Genomic DNA, 20,002 nt, shown 5'->3' with positions numbered 1-20,002 from the left:
TTAAATAGCTTCGGTAAGGAAAAGACAATAATAATAACATACGACAATAATAATAACTATACTAATACATATTATAAAGACTAATAATAAAGAATCACAGCTGTGACAAATTTTATCAGCACAAATGGCCGACCAACAGCTACAATGATCGGTCAACAGCATCACTTGGTCGGAAAATGGTCGATGGCCGACCGTTATATTGTCCTCTGTATAGGTACCTATTATGCCCACAGAATTACAGTATGGTAGCGTAATTGGTTGGTATGACACACAAACAAGAAAGAAAATTACTGTGTTTATACATGGCAACTACAGATACATGGCAACTACAGATACATGGCAACTACAGATACATGGCAACTACAGTATCACCAAAATGACTTTGACATAATGAATACTCTATAAAACTTTGCAATCAGGAAAAATTTTGTGTAATTTTTAGAGAACCTTAGGGTACAATGACTGTAATATTATTGCAAAACGTCACTATTTAAATGTTCTGTGACAACCTGTGCTTATTGTATGTTCAGCCTCAGCAATGCCTTGCCATTACTTCATGTTGGTTATCCACAATCAAATTCACATGGCCTAATAATGATAATACAATCATGATTTGTAAAACATACTAATAGATTCCCAGACTTGTAGATGAGCGGAAAATTATGAATAGCATGATAAAAAGCTTTGAGCCATGAATGATTGGAAAGGTGACAAATTGTATGTGCACACATGCCCTATTTCCACAAGCTCAGTCACATACAGGATACTAAGTATATACAACAGGCACAAGTGCTTTGCCTGATATAGTATGTATGAGCACCTGTAGTATAATTATGTGCCACTAGGTGATTTACAGCCCTTTATTTGATTTTTGTTTAATCTCACGGTAGTTGGTGAAAGCCGTTCTTCCCTACTAGAACACAAACAACAATAAACACAATACAAAACACAACCATTACACCATTACATTACACAATGACTATATGATAAAAAATAATACTACATAAATTAATAAGTAAAAATCCTTAATAGAGGATTCAAATTCATCATAATTACAAATAACATGTGTTGCATGTGCAACACATGGGGTACATAACACATGTGTTATTAAGGGTCTAGTGCACTCTACAGCAGCAAGGGTTAGATGCTCATGCCAACAAACCAACTAAAAAGAAATGAAACATGAGAGCAATAACAACTCACTGCAATTATTTTCATCAGATCCATCCCTACAATTATAATTCCCATCACACACTTCATAAGATCTGACACATGATCCATCACTACAGCGGAAATCCCTTTCATAAGGGCAAGCAAGAAAGCCTAAATGGATAAAGAAAAGTCTACAGAGGGAGTTACATATAAACCAAGAACCTTCTTTTAAAAATAATATATACAGTGTAATTCAATTAATGCAAATAAGTCATGTTTCTTACAAATATTATGTTGTAACAATATTCATGTAGTATGTATCTAATCAAAAACAGCCAAGCTGTAAAAAAAGGTGCGGCCCCCATAAAGGCCATGGTGAAAAAAGATGTGAAATCCAAGGTGGCGGCCAAGAAATGGCTGTGATGGTATGTTAATGGTTACATTTTAATAACAACAATTCAGGTGAATTTGGTGCCAAGACCAAGCGGCACAAAATTCACCTGAATTGCCGTTATTAAAATGTAACCATTAACCTACCATCACAGCCATTTCTTGGCCACCACCTTGGATTTCACATCTTTTTTCACCATGGCCTTTATGGGGGCCACACCTTTTTTTACAGCTTGGCTGTTTTTGATTAGATATCACTTCTTTTTGTATTTGTATACTGCAAAGCCGGCCTATGGCTGGCTTTGGGACTTTTTTAACCCATGTGTTTTTTTCTTTACCACAGGAAGAAGGAAAGAACTTAAAGAAGAATTTTAGTACTTCAATTATTTTTGATTTTATTAGTAATTATACAAATTATATACATATATTTATTACATGCTCATTATTCCCCACAGGATTTTTTTTGCAGCTGATCTCTCTACTGGGTGACTTGAAATGTAGCTGAACTATATACAGGATGGTTTCTTTGTAGCTGAACTCTCTGTAACAGGTGATTTGTTTGCAGCTAAACTCTCTACATGGTGGTGTCTTTATAGCCGAACTCTCTACATGATGGTTTCTTTGTAGCTGAACTCTCTATAAGGTGACTTCGTCTAGCTGAACTCTCTACAGGGTGATTTTTTTGTAGCTGAACTCTCTGCAGGGTGATTTGTTTGCAGCTGAACTGTCTACATGATGGTTTCTTTGTAGCTGAACTCTCTACAAGGTGACTTTGTCCAGTTGATCTCTCTACGGGGTGATTTGTTTCTAGCTGAACTCTCTACAGGTGAATTGTTTGCAGCTAAACTCTCTACATGGTGGTTTCTTTGTAGCTGAACTCTCTACAAGGTAACTTCTTCTCTACAGGGTGATTTGTTGTAGTTGAATTCTCTACAAGGTGGTTTGTATGAGGCTGAACTCTCTACATGGTGGTTTCTTTGTAGCTGAACTCTCTACAGAGTGATTTGTTTGCAGCTGAACTCTCTACATGATGATTTCTTTGTAACTGAACACTCTACAAGGTGACTTCTTCTAGCATGATCTTTCTACAGGGTGAATTGTTGTAGCTGAACTATCTACAAGGTAACTTCTTCTAGCTGATCTCTATACAGGGTGATTTGTTTGTAGTTGAATTCTGTACAGGTGGTTTCTTTGTAGCTGAACTCTGTACATGATGGTTTCTTTGTAGCTAAACTCTTTACAAGGTGACTTCTTCTAGCTGAACTCTCTACGGGGTAATTTCTTGGTAGCTGAACTCTCTATATGATGGTTTCTTTGTAAATGAACTCTCTACAAGGTGAATTCTTCTACCTGATCTCTCTACAGGGTGATTTGTTTGTACCTGAACTCTGTACAAGTGCGTTTTTGTGGGTGATCTCACTGCAGGTTGATTTGTTTGTAGCTGAACTCACTAAAGGGTGATTTTGCTTGTAGCTGAACTCCTTGCATTGTATCTAGTTTCTAGCTGATCTCTCTACAGGGTGATTTGTTTGTAGCTAATCTCTCTACAAGTTGATTTGTGTGTAGCTGATCTCTCTGCAGGTTGATTAATTTGCAGCCGATCTCTCTACAAGGTAATTTGTTTGTAGCTGAACTGTCGATAAAGTGATTTATTTGTAGCTGATCTCTCTGCAGGTTGATTTGTTTTAGCTGAACTCTCTACAGGGTGATTTACTTGTAGCTGAACTCCTTACATTGTGACTAGTTTCTAGCTGATCTCTCTACAGGGTGATTTGTTTGTAGCTGATCTCTCTACAAGTTGATTTGTGTGTAGCTGATCTTTCTACTGGTTGATTTGTTTGTAGCCGATCTCTCTACAGGGTAATTTGTTTGTAGCTGAACTCTGTACAAGGTGCTTTTTTGTAGGTGATCTCACTGCAGGTTGATTTGTTTGTAGCTGAACTCACTAAAGGGTGATTTGCTTGTAGCTGAACTCCTTACATTGTGTCCAGTTTCTAGCTGATCTCTCTACAGAGTGATTTGTTTGTAGCTGAACTCTCTATAAGGTGATTTATTTGTAGCTGAACTCCTTACATTGTGTGTAGTTTCTAGCTGATCTCTCTACAGGGTTATTTGTTTGTAATTGATCTCTCTACAAGTTGATTTGTGTGTAGCTGATCTCTCTGCAGGTTGATTTGTTTGTAGCCGATCTCTCTATAGGGTAATTTGTTTGTAGCAGAACTCTCTATAAGGTGATTTGTTTGTAGCTGAACTCTCTATAAGGTGATTTATTTGTAGCTGAACTCCTTACATTGTGTGTAGTTTCTAGCTGATCTCTCTACAGGGTAATTTGTTTGTAGCTGAACTCTCTACAAGTTGATTTGTGTGTAGCTGATCTCTCTGCAGGTTGATTTGTTTGTAGCCGATCTCTCTACAGGGCAATTTGTTTGTAGCTGATCTCTCTACAGGGTGATTTTTTTGTAGCTGACCTTTCTTCAGGGTGATTTGTCTCTAGCTGATCTCTCTACAGGGTGATTTTTTGTAGCTGACATCTCTTCAGGGTGATTTGTTTCTAGCTGATTGCTCTACAGGTTGATTTGTTTGTAGATGAACTCTCTACAGGGTAATTTGCTTGTAGCTGAACACCTTACTTTGTGTCTAGTTTGTAGCTGATCTCTCTACAGGGTGATTTGTTTGTAGCTGAACTTCTTACATTGTGTGTAGTTTCTAGCTGATCTCTCTACAGGGTGATTTGTTTGTAGCTGATCTCTCTACAAGTTGATTTGTGTGCATATAGCTGATCTCTGCAGGTTGATTTGTTTGTAGCCGATCTCTCTACAGGTAATCTGTTTGTAGCTGAACTCTCTATAACGTGATTTGTTTGTAGCTGATCTTTCTGCAGGTTGATTTGTTTTAGCTGAACTCTCTACAGGGTGATTGCTTGTAGCTGAACTCCTTACATTGTGTCTAGTTTCTAGTTGATGTCTCTACAGAGTGATTTTTTGTAGCTGAACTCTCTTCAGGGTGGTTTGTTTCTAGCTGATCTCTACAGGTAGATTTGTGTTGATTTGTTCATTGCTGATCGCTCTAAAGGTAATTGATTTGTTGCAGTTGAACACCCTGCAAAGTGTTTTGTTTGTAGCTGATCACTCTAAAGGGTAATTTGTTTGTAGCTGAACTCTCTCCACAGTGACTTGTGTGTAGCAGAATTCTGTGTAACTGAATTCTCTAGAGAGTGACTTAATTGTAGCTGAATTCTCTACACAGTGCATGACTTGTTTATAGCTGAACTTTCTTCAGTGTGACTTGTAATGTTCTGAATCTCTATAGTGGTATATTTGCTTAACTCTCCACATGGTGACTGTCTTCTTGCTGAACTGTCTATAAGATTAACTGTTTGCAGCTGAACTCCCTACAGAATAACTTGTGATGTAATAAATTCTATAATGGAGTAAATAAATTAGCCGAATGCTCTATTAGGGTGACTGTTCTATTAGAGTATCTCGATCTCGCATTTGCTACACGGAGTTGGCTTTCGAATCATAACTCAGTGGTTTGTAATCCGATTCTTCTGTACTACTGCAAGGACTTTCTATGAAGATTATTCCAGCTATACACCGATTTTCAGCTCATTGCTCTAAGCGGTTTGCCTAGTAGGCGTGAAAACTAATACTTTTTTATTCATAAAAATCGATTGCGTAATTGTGACACAGGTTGGGTTTTGTGTCATATCTCCGTGGACTTTATCTCGATTCCTTTCAAACCACCAAAAGGCACTCCTACGATGGTTACTCCATCTACATAGCAATTTTCAACTCATTCCATGAAGCGGTTTACCCTGTAGGCGTGACAACAAATCGATCTTGTTTTACGCGAATAATCGGTCATAACTCCTGAACCATTCATCGGATTTGTACCAAATTTGATGCTAGGATTCGCCTTTGGACTCCCTTTCTGTGTGCCAAATTTCAAGGCGATCGGAGTACGCGTTTGCTTGTTATAGCAATTTTTGCAAGTGTGCGAAAAGACGAAGAAGAAGAAGAAAAAAAAACGAAGAAAAAAAAACGAAACTTTGGCAGCTCGTATCTCGGAAATGGCTGGAGCGATTCCCTTCAAATTTGGAATGTAGACTCCCTTGGCTGGCGGGCAACTGTGTAGCAAATTTGGTTCCAATCAGATAAGTGATCACCGAGATACAAATGTGTGAAAATGACGTTTTCGTTCTTCCTGTCAATATACTCACGGTGTGGCGCGCCGGCTTCTTGGGCCGCACGACACACTACCGTGTGTCTTGATCCGCACAAAAACAGCCAACCTGTGAAAAATGGCATGGATTTAAAATGCCTGGGTTAAAAAAGGTTGTGAAATCAAAAGTGGCAGCCAAGAAATGGTTGCAATGATGTAAATGCTAATAAATTTTAACAATGCACACAGCCATTATTAAAATTTATTAGCATTTACATCATTGCAGCCATTTCATTGCCAGCACTTTTGATTCCACAACTTTTAAAACCCAGGCAATTTAAGGCCGCATCATTTTTCATGGCTTGGCTGCTTTTGTATGGATATCACTTCTTTTTGTAATTGCAAGTTCCAAAGCCAACCTATGGTTATCCGTGACACTTCCTTTTACCTCACTTTGATCTTTTTTCATCTCCAGGAATCACCGAAGACTGTCTGGCTATGAAGAACTGAATTTGAAGGAGTGAAGATAGCTGGACAGATTGGAACCATGGGAGATGCCCTATATACCTTGAGGAAGTTTCCACAGTAGAAATGATTAATTACTGTTCAAGCACAATCGAGCTACAGATACACGAAAAATGGCATTTTCTTGGTTCCATATAATGAGTATGTCGAATACCTTCACCTGCTGTACTTGGCCGCACGACACACTATTTTCATGATTTTTGTAGTAGCTACTCTAATAGAGCGTATTTTTTTCTGAGCATTTCAATACAACGCATATAGAATGTTCTAGAATTTCACTGTTAGATCTAAGAGTTATCATTCTAGTGTACTAAACTGAAAATTTCATTTATTTATAAGGTAGAAATTAAGCGAGGTGAGCAACTGACAGTAGCGGCAGAGTGGTAAGGGCTTGATTGTATAGGTGTGGAGGTCCCTGGTTCGAAACCAGAAGAAATTTTTCCAAAGTTTTTTTTGCATATTTTTTTTTTACTTTTCAGTGACTGTTCTATTAGAGCATCTCAATTGCGCTTTTTAACATGCTAAATTTATTAACAACAATTTAGACGCCTCTTCCAAGAGGATTCAGCACCAAATTTACCTGGATTGTCTTTATTAATTTTTTTGCCATTAACCTACCATCACAGCCATTTCTTGGCTGCCACCTTGGATATCACATCTTTTTCACCCTGACTTTTTTGGAGGCCGCACCATTTTTACAACTTGACTGTTTATTTTTTTGATTAGATATAACTTCTTTTTGTAATTTCATACTTAAAACCAGCCTATGGCCAGCTTTAGGTATTTCTTCTAACTTGTCTTTTCTTTCCTACAGAAATGATTAGGAGGGAGAAGAGTTTAGCTACTGTACTTGAATATTATTTAGTAATTATAACCATGTTGATTACTCAAAATCTCTAATATACTCACTATAGCTATTTCTTTGCAGCTGAATGCTCTACAGAGAAATGTATATGTAGCTGAAATTTCTACAGGGAGACTTGTTACATAGCAGACTACATGGTGAATGGCTTGTACAGTGTAGTTTAACTCTCTACAGAGTTACTAATAATCTAACTAAACTCTCTACAGAAAGAATTGCAACATAGCTGAACTTTACCATTCTTGTATATAGGTGAACTCTGTACAGTGTGACTTGAAATGTAGTTGAACTCTCTACAGAGTGACTTGACCAAGCTGATCTCTCTACAGGGTGATTTGTTGTAGTCTCCACAGGGTGATTCATTTCTAGTCAATCTCTATACAGGGTGAGTTGTTTCAAGCTGATCTCCCTACAGGTGATTACTTGGTATGGAAAACAAAAGCATGGGGTGTACGTATACAGTAAATATGCTAATGTATGAAACTTTCCTAGTGCATTGAAGCCCAGTACAAGTAATAGGCACTAGCATGGCTGCTTACACATGTGCTGCGCTGGTTACACTCTTAATGAAGTTAACCGGAATTAATGAAGGAAGGCCAGCTGCAGTGTGTGCCATAAATAGAAATCTAATCAAAAACAGCCAAGCTGTAAAAAAAAGGTGCGGCCCCCAAAAAGGCTATGGTGAAAAAAAGATGTGAAATCCAAGGTGGTGGCCAAGAAATGGCTGTGATAGTAGGTTAATGGTAAAAATTTTAATAACAGCAATTCAGGTGAGTTTGGTGCCAAGACCAAGTGGCACAAAATTCACCTGAATTGTCGTTATTAAAATTTTTACCATTAACCTACTATCACAGCCATTTCTTGGCCGCTGCCTTGGATTTCACATCTTTTTTCACCATGGCCTTTTTAAGGGCCGCACATTTTTTTACAGCTTGGCTGTTTTTGATTAGATATCACTTCTTTTTGTATTTGTATACTGCAAAGCCGGCCTATGGCTGGCTTTGGGGCTTTTTTAACCCATGTGTTTTTTTATTTACCACAAGAAGAAGAAAAGGACTTATAGAAGATTTTTAATACTTCAATTATTTTTGATTTTATTAGTAATTATACAAATTGTATACATATATTTATTACATGCCCATTATTCCCCACAGGATATTTTTTAGCAGCTGATCTCTCTACTGGGTGACTTAAAACACTGCTTGAAATATCTTAGTTTACTACAGTGGTATATCCCCAGTATATGGAACAGTTAATTGTTTGTTATTTTAGTAGTTTTTCAGTAAACCCGCATTACTGATGTTTTACTGAGAGTTTAAAACTTAGTAAAATAATTATGTTCCATATACTTAAGTTTACTGACACTTTACTATCAGTATAACTACAGTAAGGCATCTTAACAAATTAGTAAACTAAGAACCTTCAAGCAGTGAAATATAGCTGAACTATATACAGGTTGGTTTCTTTGTAGCTGAACTCTCTACAAGGTGACTTCTTCTAGCTGAACTCTCTACAGGGTGATTTGTTTGTAGCTGAACTCTCTACATGATGGTTTCTTTGTAGCTGAACTCTCTATAAGGTGACCTCTTCTAGCTGAACTCTTTACGTTGTGTCTAGTTTCTAGCTGATCTCTCTACAGGGTGATTTGTTTGCAGCTGAAATCTCTACAGGGTGATTTGCTTGTAGCTGAACTCCTTACATTGTGTTTAGTTTCTAGCTGATCTCCACAGGGTGATTTGTTTGTAGCTGATCTCTCTACAAGTTGATTTGTGTGTAGCTGATCTCTCTGCAGGTTGATTTGTTTATAACTGATCTCTCTACAGGGCAATTTGTTTGTAGCTGAACTCTCTATAAGGTGATTTGATCTCTCTGCAGGTTGATTTGTTTGTAGCTGAACTCTCTAAAGGGTGATTTGCTTGCAGCTGAACTCCTTACATTGTGTCTATTTTCTAGCTGATCTCTCTACAGGGTGATTTGTTTGTAGCTGATCTCTCTGCAGGTTGATTTGCTTGTAGCTGAAGTCTCTACAGGGTGATTTGTTTCTAGCTGATCTCTGAAGAGGGTGATTTTTTGTAGCTGATCTCTCTGCAAGTTGATTTGTTTGCAGTCGATCTCTCTACAAGGTTGTCTGTTTGTAGCTGAACTGTCTATAAGGTGATTTGTTTGTAGCTGCTCTCTCTGCAGGTTGATTTGTTTTAGCTGAACTCTCTACAGGGTGATTTGTTTGTAGCTGATTTCTCTGCAGGCTGATTTGTTTGTAGCTGAAGCCTCTACAGGGTGATTTGTTTCTAGCTGATCTCTCTACAGGGTGATTTTTTTGTAGCTGACCTCTCTTCAGGGTGATTTATTTCTAGCTGATTGCTCTACAGGTTGATTTGTTTGTAGCTGAAATCTCAACAGGGTCTATTGCTTGTAGCTGAACTCCTTACATTGTATCTAGTTTCTAGATGATCTCTCTACAGGGTGATTTGTTTGTAGTTGATCTCTCTGCACATTGATTTGTTTGTAGCTGAACTCTCTACAGGGTGATTTGTTTCTAGTTGATCTCTCTACAAGTTGATTTGTGTGTAGCTGATCTCTCTGCAAGTTGATTTGTTTGTAGTCGATCTCTCTACAGGGTAATTTGTTTGTAGCTGAACTGTCTATAAGGTGATTTGTTTGTAGCTGATCTCTCTGCAGGTTGATTTGTTTTAGCTGAACTCTCTACAGGGTGATTTGTTTCTAGCTTATCTCTCTACAGGTTGATTTGTGTGTAACTGATCTCTCTACAAGCTGATTTGTTTCCAGCTGATCTCTCTGCAGGTTGATTTGTTTCTAGCTGATCTCTCTACAAGTTGATTCGTTTGTTGCTGATCACTCTAAAGATTGATTTGTTTGTAGCTGAACTCTCTGCAAAGTGTTTTGTTTGTAGCTGATCTCTCTACAGGGTAATTTGTTTGTAGCTGAACTCTCTGCACAGTTACTTGTGTGTAGCTGAATTCTCTAGAGAGTGATTTAATTGTAGGTGAACTCTCTACAGGGTGCATGACTTGCTTATAGCTGAACTCTCTTCAGTGTGACTTGTAATGTTCTGAATCTCTACAGTGATATAATTATAACTTAACTCTCCACAGGGTGACTTGCTTCTTGCTGAACTGTCTATAAGATTAACCGTTTGCAGCTGAAGTCCCTACAGAATAACTTGTAATGTAATAGAATTCTATAATGGAGTAAATAAATTAGCGGAATGCTCTATTAGGGGGACTGTTCTTTTAGTGTATCTCGATCTCGCATTTGCTACACGGAGTTGGCTTTCGAATCATAACTCAATGGTTTGTATTCCAATTCTTCTATACTATTGCAAGGACTTTCTATGAAGATTATTCCAGCTATACACCGATTTTCAGCTCATTGCTCTTAGCGGTTTGCCTAGTAGGCATAAAAACTAATACTTTTTTATTACTAAAAATCGATCGCGTGATTTTGACACAGGTTGGGTTTTGTGCCATATCGCCGTGGTCTTAATCTCGATTCCTTTCAAACCACCAAAAGGCACTCCTATGATGGTTACTCCATCTACATAGCAATTTTCAACTCATTCCATGAAGCGGTTTACCCTGTAGGTGTGACAACAAATCGATTTTGTTTTACGCGAATAATCGGTCATAACTCTTGGACTCCCGTTCTGTGTGCCAAATTTCAAGTCGATCGGAACAGGCGTTTGCGTTTTATAGCAATTTTTGCAAGTGTGCGAAAAGACGAAGAAAAAAACGAAGAAAAAAAACCAAACTTTGGCCGCTCATAGCTCGGAAATGGCTTGAGTGATTTCCTTCAAATTTGGAATGTAGACTCCCCTAGCTGGCGGGCAACTCTGCAGCAAATTTGGTCTCAATCGGATAAGCTATCACCGAGATACAAAAGTGTGAAAATGACGTTTTCTTTCTTCCTGTAAATATACTCACGGTGTGGCGCGCCGGCTTCCTGGGCCGCACGACACACTACCGTGTGTCTTGATAGGAAATAAGCACATATGCAAGAGAGCATGCTATTGACACTTTGCTGTGTGTTGAGGTGCCAGCTCAGAAATGAAGTTCAGCAACTCGTCGATCAACATGTTAGGAGATGCCAAACAACTCTCACTGTTTATTTCTCATTGGCTACCCTTCGAAAAGGTCATCTGGCTATCAATGTGAGTTCAAGCAGAGCGAATCAGTATAATCTACCCATCTTCCTCATTGTTGCTCTACCAGCAACCATCCCACGGACAGCCACTCAACATTTTGCCACAAATCAGTCATGACGTATCAGTCATGACGTACCTAGCTCAGGTGTACATTGCCTTAAAATCAGCGGCCTGCCTTTTGTAGTTCCAATGAATGTCTGCCTTCTACGCTTTGCCATTCCTTTTATCATCAGTTGAATGGCCATCTTTTTCTTCTTCGTGGAAACCATACCAAGGAGTTAATTTTTTCTATTGACACTTTTCTTGAAGGAGCATATTCAAACACCTATTTTGAGGTGCTTAACGGACTGTAGCAACTGAGCCCCACATTTAAAACAATTGCCACACCCCCTTCAATGATCAGAATGCCCAATAACAATCTGTAGGAAACAAGGCATTGTGCCATACCCATTAGCTTGATCTACTGCATAGCTGAGTGGCGAGATTGAGGTACTCTACCTGTATATTCAGCAGTCACAGCCGCACATGTATTTCATAGCTAGTATGCTCTAATAAAAACATTAACAAACTAGTGCAAAAAAATTATTAATCTTGTAATTATTGTGTGTGAGACATTAATAAGAGTTGAATTTAATCGCCCGCTAGATGATCAATCTGTAGATGCTCTGAGGTTGGATATTAGCTACCTTTGACGGTAGTTCTGACATTTGGCACCAACGTGGGGCTCGAGTGGATCCTGACTCAATACGTGTCACTTTCATTTATAACCCAACACTAGCAGCCTGGTACCATGGTGCGATAAGTCTCTACTTCCTATTGCAAACGGTACCAGAGAAGGTGATGTCCTTTGTTGTATTACTTTTATTTTGCACTACTATCGTCTAGGTTTCCACATGACATGAGCAAAGAGGAAGACGGAAGGAAATTAGAGAGGCTAAGAGCCATCAGAGGAGGGAATTGAGGAGTTGTAATAAAACTCTGCCAAGAAGTAGAAGGTATACTGGCTGATGAAACATTCTTCGCCGATCCAATAAAGATATCTCATTTTACTGTAATTAATGAGCAACTTGACACTAAGCAAAAGGCCTTCAGCAATTTGGATGCAGAAATTGTAGCCATATGTCCACTGACAGAAATAGAAACTGAGTTGACAGAATCAGAGCCACTGGAAGCAAAAATTATTAGAGACAAGATGTAAGATTAGTGCTGCTGTGAGTAAGAATGTAAGTGGTAGAGAGACTCCATCATCACCTAGTCTTGTTTACCGTAATGGTTCTGCCACCAACAAGCCATGCCTACCAAAGCTTACACTACCTAGATTCAGAGGTGACATCACTCAGTGGAGCACCTTTTGGGATTCCTACAAATCAGCAGTACACAATAGTCAACAATTGATAAATTTAATTATTTGAACTCATTACTAGAAGGAGCTGCTGCCAGAACCATTCAAGGACTTATGCTTAATGAAGCTAATTATAATGCTGCAATACACATCATCAATCTCTTTGTGAAAGGGGCATTCCCCTTGGGCCTTGCACAACTAATCGTACCATTGCAGATTCACAATCAAATACACAAGTGAAGCAATCAGACACTAGTGGTCCTTCAAATGCTGACCCCAGGAATGTTACCCTCAATGCCACAACTATAGTACCGATAATCACAAAACAGTTCTACTTCAGACTGCTCATGCCATTGCCTTGGCTTACCCTAGTGACCCATCTGTATGTATTTTGTTTGATAGTGGCAGCCAGCTATCATATGTCGCGGAAAGGCTTCAACAGCAGTTACATCTGAAACTCGTGAAATTTGAAAGGCTTCACTTGAACACCTTTGGTCATAATATTTATAAGACCCCAGGAGTGTGCTGTTGTTTCTTTATATTTGCAAGGGCATCAATGGGCAGAGGTGACAAGAGTATCAGCTCTAACACCTCCTTCAATTTGTTCCCCCCTCCCTTCTACTATTAGAATAATTAGCTATCCGAACCTGTGGGACTTGCCATTGGCTGATGTGTGTGACAAACTGAGAGGGAAGGTAGAAATGTTGATTGGATCTAATTACTATTGGAACTTTGTAACTGGTGATATTGTGAAATCGAGTGAAAGACAAGTAGCTGTGGAGAGCAAACTGGGGTGGCTCCTGTCTGGACCAATTGATTCTTGTGAAATGAATCTCAGTACTGCCTGTCTGGAAATCAATGGGGTGCCCAATAATCCTAAGTATGATGAGTAGGATGATGTATTGGTTAGCTCCCTTCAAGTATTCTGGGAGGTTGAATCCCTCGGAAATGCTCCCCCCCCAGCAGAAGGCTTGAATTCTAGGCAGTTTCCTCCAAGAATCTCCTTTAACGACAATTGATACTCAGCTAGCTTGCCGTGGAGGTTGGATCATTCAGAAGTTCCCAGTCATCTATCTCTATGTGAAGGTCGATTGAAGAGCCTGTTACATAAACTTCAGTGGAATCCAGAGGTTTTGTTAGAATATGATAAGATCATCAAGGAACAATTGCAAGCTCGAATTATTGGGATTGTGGAACCAGAATTAGTGCAGGGAGCAGCTAAGGCTAGTGATAATCTTCCATTTCACTACTTACCTCATCATGGTGTGGTACACCAGAGCAGCCAGACTACGAAGTTGAGAATTGTATATGATGGGTCTGCTTGTGGTTTGGGGGACCACTACTCTCTCAACGATTGTTTAAAACTGGTCCCAATTGCATTCCTAAGTTGTTTAATATATTAGTACAGTTCCAATGGCATAGTGTATCAATTACTGCTGATATAGAAAAGGCATTCCTGATGGTAGGTGTTGATTGTTCCGATCGTGAATTTCTTCATTTTTTGTGGGCTGAGGATCCGTTTAAGCAGCCATATGAGTTGGCTCACTTTCGATTCACCCAGTTGGTCTTGGCTTGTGACGATCACCAGCAATTTTAGGCTCGGTGTTGACACATCATATCAATAAGTACTGTTCCCAGTATCCAGAAGTTACTAAGAAGTTAAGAGACTGTTTTACATAGATGATTTAATTACAGGAGCACCTGATGTTAATACTGCATTAGACATTTGCATACAGTCGAAGACGATCCTAGAACATGCAGGCATGAACCTGTGCAAATGAAATTGTAATGCACCGGACCTTTTGCTAAAGCTACAGTCTGCAACAGCATCAGAACAGACTACTGGTACTTCTGTTTAGAATCTGGTTGAAAATGATGACATTTATGCTAAAAATATGAGCGGCCATTGTGCTTTAAAGCCATGTGGTGATCCTGCCAGGATTCTTGGAATAGCGTGAGACTCAATGAGGGATGTCTTCTCTTGATTTTACTGAGATAAGTGAATTTGCTGCCTCCAGAGTTACTTAAGTAACTAAGAGATCTATTTTAAGACTTACTGCTAAACTTTTTGATCCTCTCAGATTTGTAAGCCTGTTTGTGATTCAATTGAAGATCCTTTTCCAAGACTTGTCCATTGGTGAAGTAGACTGGGATGCTCCATTGTCTGGTGATGTGTTACTGATAGTGTTGTTTAGTAAGGACTCTTAGCTTTAGTTTTAGTGTAGGTTAGAGACCTAGCAGGAGGATCTTTGTGGACTTTAAAAACCAAGCGAAGCAAGGATTTTAAAATACACGAAGATCCGAGGGCGTGGTCTCTAACTGGCTTAGAAAATGTATGCATTATATATATAGGTGGAGTCATTGTGGGATTGGGTTATATGTCATACTGAAATCGTTGTGCAATGTTAAATAATCACAGAAGACCGAACATGTTTTTGTTGAAGTGTTGAAAAAAATCGAAGCTCGCACCGCTTCCTTCACCGGCAAGTTAGACTAATTGGATCTGGCACAGCTGGAAAACAGCAGTGATCACTGATGTTGAGCCAGGTTAGCGGTAGCCAGTGCCTATGGCGTCACAGCAGTGTAAAGAACACGTGTGTCAAAGAAGCAGCTTTTGTGTGGATTTATACGATGGAAACGAGTTGTCACAAATTGTTCTTTCAGTGGCACCACAGTAGCGTAAGTGACCTATTATCAAACAGTACCTATTATCAAACATAAACATCACGTAACGTATTCGGAAGTTTACAATTTTATTCCGCATGCTCGTAAGGTGTTTATATGGAGAATTCCAATAGTGTAGCCTATTCTTAATGAGCTTTCCGTCCTTTAGAGTTTATGTGTGGACATCACAGCAGTCTTGATACTCAACATCACCACTGACAAAGAAATGAAGAAAAAGAACACAGGAATCGCCTTGAAAGAAGTACAACTCGAGCATGACTTTGGCGGCAGAATTGGGTGTAAAAGATGTATCCACGAAGACTGTACAGAAGGGGTTGTTGTAAACAAGGATAATAAGACTGTGTTATTGGTCGTAATGTGCTGAATTTTCACTGTACGCATTTTACACTAAACGATTTGCTGTTGTAACTCACAAGTGCATGCTTGTATCAAAACTATACTTCAGTTACAGTATCATGGTACTTCAGATAACACGTTGATATAATAGTTAAGAGTGTGTAGGGTGCACTGAAGTCACCACAGTAGAAAAGGTGCAAAACGTTCGATAATTGATTAACGCAAATTAATGGGCGTTCGATAATAGGTATCGGTGTTCGATAATTCATATTTTACGGAATGCAGAAATCCACTCATAACACGGACACTAATGGGATACTATTACTCAAACTTACGTGAGGTATTCTACAAGAAAGGCGCTACCTCCTGGTTAAAAGTCGAGGTTGATACTACTTTCCTGGAGATATTTATGAAGTAAAGTATAAACTTTGTTCGATAATCGGTCACTTACGCTAGCACGAACAGGCACGGTTTCTAATATGGACCACATCCACATTACACGTAGCGAATAAACATTCTACAAGGAAGCTTACCTAGTTAGGTCTTGGTAAAATCCATCCACAGTTCAATAAACAATGAAAACAGCCATAAAACACTCTAGAAACAGATGGGCGCTTAACAGAATTTTCAGTAATATTTTTGGATTTCTCCGTTCATCGTGACAAACGTACATACAATGCTAGATTGTATCTCCCATAATCGAATTCTTTTAGGTATGCTTATAAAATGAACAGAGTGGTTAACCACATGTTGGCCTGGGTGACTGGTCACCTATCAGCCTGATTATACTTGGAGGGAGCATTGCAAATCAATGATCGAAAGTGAGATTTGTGATGCTTGAGGTCTTTTCTGCTAGCAGGTTACTAACCATTTTTAAGAACCTGCTAGCAGGTCTCTTAGTGGATTTTAAAGACCTCCAAAGATCAAAGCATATTATGCATACCATTTTCTAAGTTATAGTCATAGTTAGTTTCGTCAATAATTTTAGTTTTAGTTATAGTAATTTTTCTTAATTCTTTTTAGTTATTTATTTAGTTATGGTTATATTCTCTGTGTTATTTTAGTTTTAGTTATAGTTTCAGTTAAAAATATGAAAATTTTTAGTTATAGTTATAGTTTTAGTAACATTTCTAAAAACATTTTAGTTTTAGTTATAGCTTTAGATGTACATAAGAAAATCTTTTAGTTTTAGTAATCTTTTCTAATTCTTTTAGTTGTAGATTTAGTTTTTAGTGAAGTATTCAGTTGCATTACAGTTATAGATTTAGTTTTAGTTAGCTAATACATCTGTCTTACTAAAAGTAATTTTAGTTTTAGTATAGCTAACTAAACCACCATCAGGTCACAAACTATAGCATATATTGATGTCTGGATGTTACATATAGCAGTACAGTTTCATTCTGTGCTTTGCTCCACCTGTAGAACATGTGAATTGATACATGCAGTGGTCTGAGCAACATAGTGTTATTTTAGTAAAAGAGTTATAGTTTTAGTTATAGTCATAGCAAGTTTCTTCAATAATTTTAGTTTTAGTTTTAGTTATAGCAATTCTTCTTAGTTACAGATTTAGTTATTATTATATTATTGTATTTGTTGTTTTACTTTTAGTTATAGTTTTAGTTAAAAACATAAAAACCTTTTAGTTTTAGCTATAGTTTTAGTTGTGTATAAGATAATCTAATCAAAAACAGCCAAGCTGTAAAAAAAGGTGCGGCCCCCATAAAGGCCATGGTGAAAAAAGATGTGAAATCCAAGGTGGCGGCCAAGAAATGGCTGTGATGGTAGGTTAATGGTTACATTTTAATAACAACAATTCAGGTGAATTTGGTGCCAAGACCAAGCGGCACAAAATTCACCTGAATTGCCGTTATTAAAATGTAACCATTAACCTACCATCACAGCCATTTCTTGGCCGCCACCTTGGATTTCACATCTTTTTTCACCATGGCCTTTATGGGGGCCGCACCTTTTTTTACAGCTTGGCTGTTTTTGATTAGATATCACTTCTTTTTGTATTTGTATACTGCAAAGCCGGCCTATGGCTGGCTTTGGGACTTTTTTAACCCATGTGTTTTTTTCTTTACCACAGGAAGAAGGAAAGAACTTAAAGAAGAATTTTAGTACTTCAATTATTTTTGATTTTATTAGTAATTATACAAATTATATACATATATTTATTACATGCTCATTATTCCCCACAGGATTTTTTTTGCAGCTGATCTCTCTACTGGGTGACTTGAAATGTAGCTGAACTATATACAGGATGGTTTCTTTGTAGCTGAACTCTCTGTAACAGGTGATTTGTTTGCAGCTAAACTCTCTACATGGTGGTGTCTTTATAGCCGAACTCTCTACATGATGGTTTCTTTGTAGCTGAACTCTCTATAAGGTGACTTCGTCTAGCTGAACTCTCTACAGGGTGATTTTTTTGTAGCTGAACTCTCTGCAGGGTGATTTGTTTGCAGCTGAACTGTCTACATGATGGTTTCTTTGTAGCTGAAATCTCTACAAGGTGACTTCTTCTCTACAGGGTGATTTGTTGTAGTTGAATTCTCTACTAGGTGGTTTGTATGAGGCTGAACTCTCTACATGGCGGTTTCTTTGTAGCTGAACTCTCTACAGAGTGATTTGTTTGCAGCTGAACTCTCTACATGATGGTTTCTTTGTAACTGAACACTCTATAAGGTGACTTCTTCTAGCATGATCTTTCTACAGGGTGAATTGTTGTAGCTGAACTATCTACAAGGTAACTTCTTCTAGCTGATCTCTATCTAATCCAAAACAGCCAGCTGTAAAAAAAGTGTGCGGCCCTCAAAAAGGCTATGGTGAAAAAAGATGTGAAATCCAAGGTGGCGGCCAAGAAATGGCTGTGATGGTAGGTTAATGGTAAAAATTTTAATAACAACAATTCAAGTGAATTTTTGTGCCGCTTGGTCTTGGCAAAAAATTCATCTAAATTGCCGTTATTAAAATTTTTACCATTAACCTACCATCATAGCCATTTCTTGGCCGCCACCTTGGATTTCACATCTTTTTTCACCATAGCCTTTTGGAGGGCCGCACACTTTTTTTACAGCTGGCTGTTTTGGATTAGATTTCACTTCTTTTTGTATTTGTATACCCCAAAGCCGGCCTATCCGGCCATAGGCCGGCTTTAGGACTTTTTAAACCTGTCTTTTTTTCTTTTCCACAGGAAGAAGAAAAGATGAAGCAGATGTACTTTAAATATTTCTGATTTTATCAGTAAATGTACAAATTATATATATAATACATATATTTATTACAGAACTCTCCATGGTGGTTTCTTTGTAACTGAACACTCTACAAAGTGACTTCTTCTTGCTGCTCTCTCTACAGGGTGAATTGTTTGTAGCTGAACAATATACAAGTAACTTCTTCTAGCTGATCTCTCTACAGGGTGGTTTGTTTGTAGCTGAATTCTGTGCAGGTGATTTGTTTGCAGCTGAGCTCTTTACAGAATGGTTTCTTTGTAGCTGAACTCTCTACAAGGTAACTTCTTCTAACTGATCTTTCTACAGGGCAATTTGTTTGTGGCTGAATTTTCTACAGGGTGATTTCTTTGCAGCTGAACTCTCTACATGGTGGTTTCTTTGTAACTGAACTCTCTACAAGGTAATTTCTTCTAACTGATCTCTCTACAGGAAGATTTGTTAGTAGCTGAACTCTCTACAGGTGATTTGTTTGCAGCTGAACTCTCTACATGATGGTTTCTTTGTAGCTGAACTCTCCACAAGGTAACTTCTTCTAGCTGATCTTTCTACAGGGTGATTTGTTTGTAGCTGAACTATCAACAAGGTAACTTCTTCTAGCTGATCTCTCTACAGGGAGATTTGTTTGTAGCTGAACTCTATACAGGTGATTCGTTTGCAGCTGAACTCTCTACATGATGGTCCTTTGTAGCTGAACTCTCTACAAGGTGACTTCTTCTAGCTGACCTTTCTACAGGGAGATTTGTTTGTAGCTGAAATCTCTACAGGTGATTTGTTTGCAGCTGAACTCTTTACATGATGGTTTCTTTGTAGTTGAACTCTCTTCTTCTAGCTGATCTGATCTCTCTACAGAGAGATTTGTTTGTAGCTGAACTCTCTACAGGTGATTTGTTTGAAGCTGAACTCTCTACATGATGGTTCTTTGTAGCTGAACTCTCTACAAGGTGACTTCTTCTAGCTGATCTTTCTACAGGGTGATTTGTTTGCAGCTGAACTCTCTATATGATGGTTTCTTTGTAGCTGAACTCTCTACAAGGTAACTGATGTCTCTACAAGGTCACTGGTTTGTAGCTGAACACTTTACATGGTGGTTTCTTTGTAACTGAACTCTCTACAGGGTGACTTCTTTTAGCTGATCTTTCTAGAGGGTGATT

General features: G+C 38.3%; 1 protein-coding gene across 1 annotated transcript in view; it reads right to left on the bottom strand.

Moving 5' to 3' along the window:
- The window catches only part of LOC136247839 (low-density lipoprotein receptor-related protein 1B-like), a 101,783-nt gene that overhangs the window by 50,328 nt on the left and 31,453 nt on the right, over nt 1-20,002 (bottom strand). Inside the window, exon 8 of the mRNA XM_066039661.1 lies at nt 1,204-1,323. Coding sequence (XP_065895733.1) covers nt 1,204-1,323 — 120 coding nt within the window. The remainder of the gene's footprint in view (nt 1-1,203; nt 1,324-20,002) is intronic.

Source organism: Dysidea avara, chromosome 2 (assembly GCF_963678975.1).
Source record: "Dysidea avara chromosome 2, odDysAvar1.4, whole genome shotgun sequence".
Classification (NCBI taxonomy): Eukaryota; Metazoa; Porifera; class Demospongiae; order Dictyoceratida; family Dysideidae; genus Dysidea; species Dysidea avara.
This window is presented reverse-complemented; position numbering and strand designations above follow the sequence as displayed.